Here is a 3,479-nt window from a genome sequence, read left to right on the forward strand (position 1 = left end):
ACCTCAAACGGTTTAAAGAAAATTTAGTTGAGAAATCAATTGAGTTAAAAATGTAACAATTGTTGAAATTGAAGTATTGAAATATATATATATAAATAAGGCGAGATATTGCAAACACTATGGATTCCAACATATATATATATATAAAGGCGAGATATTGTAAACACTATGGATTCCAACACAAGGGATCACAGCCGTAAAGGAATCTAAACCATTAAAACACTTGAATTGATAACAACAATTACAATGGAGACAAAATAATCACGAAAGGAGTACAGCTCAGCATAGAGATAACAACCGGGGATCTACCAAGATACCATCTTGTAGCCCCCAAATGTAAATGTCCAGTGGATCTCCCAGGTGTCGTCCCGTAGTCCAACTCATAATGCGACGGGGATCTACCGGAATCCTGTTCCGTAGCCCTCAAATGTAAATACCCAGTACTAGGGGAATCTACCAGGTGCATTCCCGTAGTTCCATATAACTATGCAGGGGATCTATCAGAATCCCACATCCATAGTCCCAAATAAACAGACAAGGGGGATCTACCGGAATCCCATATCTGTCGTCCCAAATAAACAGACAAGAGGGATCTACCGGAATCCCACATCCGTATTCCCAAATAAATAGACAAGGGAAAGCTACCAGAATCCACAACAATATTACAGAATATTCTTCATTGAATGCTATCAGGGGGCAGGCATTCATTTGTCTTTATTAGCAATACTCCCTCTGGTAGCTACCCGATATCAACCGAAATTGCTATCTCCGATCTTGGTTTCTACCTATCTCACCTTCTGTCTATCTCCGGTTACACATGTCGCTCTATTATGCAAGTATTTAATATGAACCAATTTTACCCTATACAACACACTAATAACTATTGAATACTGTAACACTATTTAAATATATTAGCAAGAAGTTTTATATATATATTTGGATATGTCAGAGTACTATGGCGGTCTATTGGAGACTGCTGCAATGGAAAAAACCTGCCCATCTGGGAACTCTTCCCAAATGTCCATCGCTTCAACAGGTGGTTTCTCCAATCGTGACAGGTGTTCATCCATTTAATTTTATGTGCTCTTCATATCTTTGATTTCAATATCAAACCCTTTTAGCAACAGTACCCACCATATCAGACGCGATTTAGACTCTTTCTTGCTCAGCAAATACTTCAGTGCAGACTGATCAGTATGCATTATCATCTTGCTTCCCACTAGAAAAGATCTGAACTTGTCTAAAGCGAAGACCAATGAAAATAACTCTTTCTCCGAGGTAGAATAGTTCACCTAAGCGTCATTCAAGGTCCGACTTGCATAGTAAAAGGGTCTAAATATTTTATCTCTCATCTGCCCCAGTGCTACTCCCACTGCCACATCACTGGCATTGCACATGATCTCAAAGGGTTCGCTCCAGTCAGGACTCACAATTATGGGAGAACTCACTAGCTTTTCCTTGATCAGTTCGAGTGCTCTGAGGCACTCTCCATCGAAACAAGCTTAGATGTCAAGCGTAGGCAAATGCCTTATTCGACGGGTATTTCATCATTCTTTTCATTTGAACCACCACTTTTTCGTTTCCTACTCGTAGCATGAGTTGACCCTCATATATGTCAAGAATAGCCCATCCAGTGTAAAGGAATAGTCTCCCCAAGATTAGAAGTACCTCCTTATTCACTTCCATGTTTACTTCAATGAAATCTACCAGAAAGATAAATTTGTACGCCCTCACCAAAATGTCCTCGATTATGCCCACTGGTATGATAGTGGTCTGATCAACTAGTTGCAAGGATACCGACATGGATTTGATCACTCCTAGTTCCCCTTCCAATTTCTTGAACACCGATAATGGCATCAAGTTAATGGATGCACCTGAGTCACACAAGGCCTTGTCAAAATTTTTGCTCCCCAATGAGCAGGGTATAGTGAAACTACCAGGATCCCCACATTTTTGAGGAATTTTGTTTTGTAGAATGGCATTGCAGTGTGCATTGAGTTTGAACACTTTCATTTCCTTGAGCTTCCCTTACTTGGCAGGATTTCCTTTAGGAATTTGGCATAGGCGGGCATCTGGGTGAGCATCTCGGTGAATGGGATGTTTACGTACAACTATTTCAGCATCTCCAAGAATTTTCCAAAGTATTTATCTAATTTCTCCCGCTTCATCTTCTGAGGAAAAGGTAACACTACCATGTGCTTGCTTTCTTCAACTGTGTTATTTGACTTCTGCTTATCAACCTCCTTGCTATTGATATCCTCATTAGCCAAAGACTCACCAATTTTCTGCTCTTCTACTATCTCTGTTGAGTTGGTGATCACCTTATCAACCCTTGGTTTTGCCATGGTCTCTACTAATGTTTTCCCACTCCTAAGAGACACAGCCTTGATCGTCTCTTTTGGATTCTTCTCAGTGTTGGACGACAAAGTCCCCCGAGCCCTTTCTGATAATAATGATGCGAGCTGCCATATTTGTTCTGGATTCCGAATGGCTGTGCCTTGAGTCTCAAACTTCTCATCTGATATATTTATGAACGCCTTCATTAGATCTTCTAAACTTGAGTTGTTGGGTTGTGAAGGCTGGTAATATTGCCTTTGTTGGTTCTGGAATCCAGGATGTCTTTGCACTAGTGCTCTAGGATTTGCTTCTACCATGAGTTCAAACTACCATTTGAAGAACTCCATGAGAACCCCGGATGTCTATGTCCCATAGAATTGAAATTACATCCTCTTTGGTAGTTGCCTCTATTGAAATTCCCCAATGCCTTAACTTCTTCTTCTGTAGTAAAGGTTTGGCACTCATGAGTTGGGTGTCCTAGTCCACAGATGTCACATCCCAACTGTGGTTGATTTGGCACCTGAGCTATTATCAATTGTTTGATGTCCTTAGCCATAACTGCAATTTAGGCATCCACTACTACAGAAGATTCTACTTGGTATACCCCTGCTGATCTTCTTCGATGACCTTGGTTAGTGGACCATTGTTTTGCGTCTTTAGATAGTTCATTCAAGAGTGTGACAATCTCTTATGGAGTTTTCTTCATCAGAGGGCCTGCAAACGCACTATTCAACAATCTCCTTGATAATGGGTTTAACCCTTCCCGGAAATCTTGGAGTTGCATCCATTGCTCTATTCAATTGTGAGGTCACCTCGGCAATAGCTCCTTAAATATTTCCCATGCCTCGAACACTATCTCTCTTTCTCCTTGGCTGAAATTGTGAATCTCCTTCCTCATCCGTCAAGTCTAGAATTAGAGAAATGTTTTTCTAATAACTTGGTAGTCTCTCATCCTATGTACGGATTGACCCTGCGGGAAAACCTCTTAACCACTGCTCTGCATCATCCTTAAGTGAGAAAGGGAATGCTCTGAGGTAGATGTCATCATGTGATGCTCCGTTATGCAGTTGTTGGGATCTTCATTGGGTTTGCCTCTGAATATGCAGTTGTTCTTAATGGTTTGAATGACTCCCTACTTGAGT

The 3,479-nt window shown here is 40.9% G+C and overlaps 1 protein-coding gene across 1 annotated transcript; it reads right to left on the bottom strand.

The window, feature by feature from the left end:
* Nucleotides 1–1,509: 1,509 nt before the first annotated feature.
* Nucleotides 1,510–2,013, bottom strand: LOC142165903 (uncharacterized). Its single transcript, XM_075224290.1, has one exon. It carries the CDS (start codon nucleotides 2,011–2,013, stop codon nucleotides 1,510–1,512), a length of 504 nt encoding a protein of 167 aa, XP_075080391.1.
* Nucleotides 2,014–3,479: the final 1,466 nt, after the last annotated feature.

This window comes from Nicotiana tabacum, chromosome 11 (assembly GCF_000715075.1).
Source record: "Nicotiana tabacum cultivar K326 chromosome 11, ASM71507v2, whole genome shotgun sequence".
NCBI classification, from domain to species: domain Eukaryota; kingdom Viridiplantae; phylum Streptophyta; class Magnoliopsida; order Solanales; family Solanaceae; genus Nicotiana; species Nicotiana tabacum.

What these genes read in the sequence shown, in the direction of transcription:
- LOC142165903 (XM_075224290.1), bottom strand. Translation starts at nt 2,013, where the DNA reads ATGAAAGTGTTCAAACTCAATGCACACTGCAATGCCATTCTACAAAAC.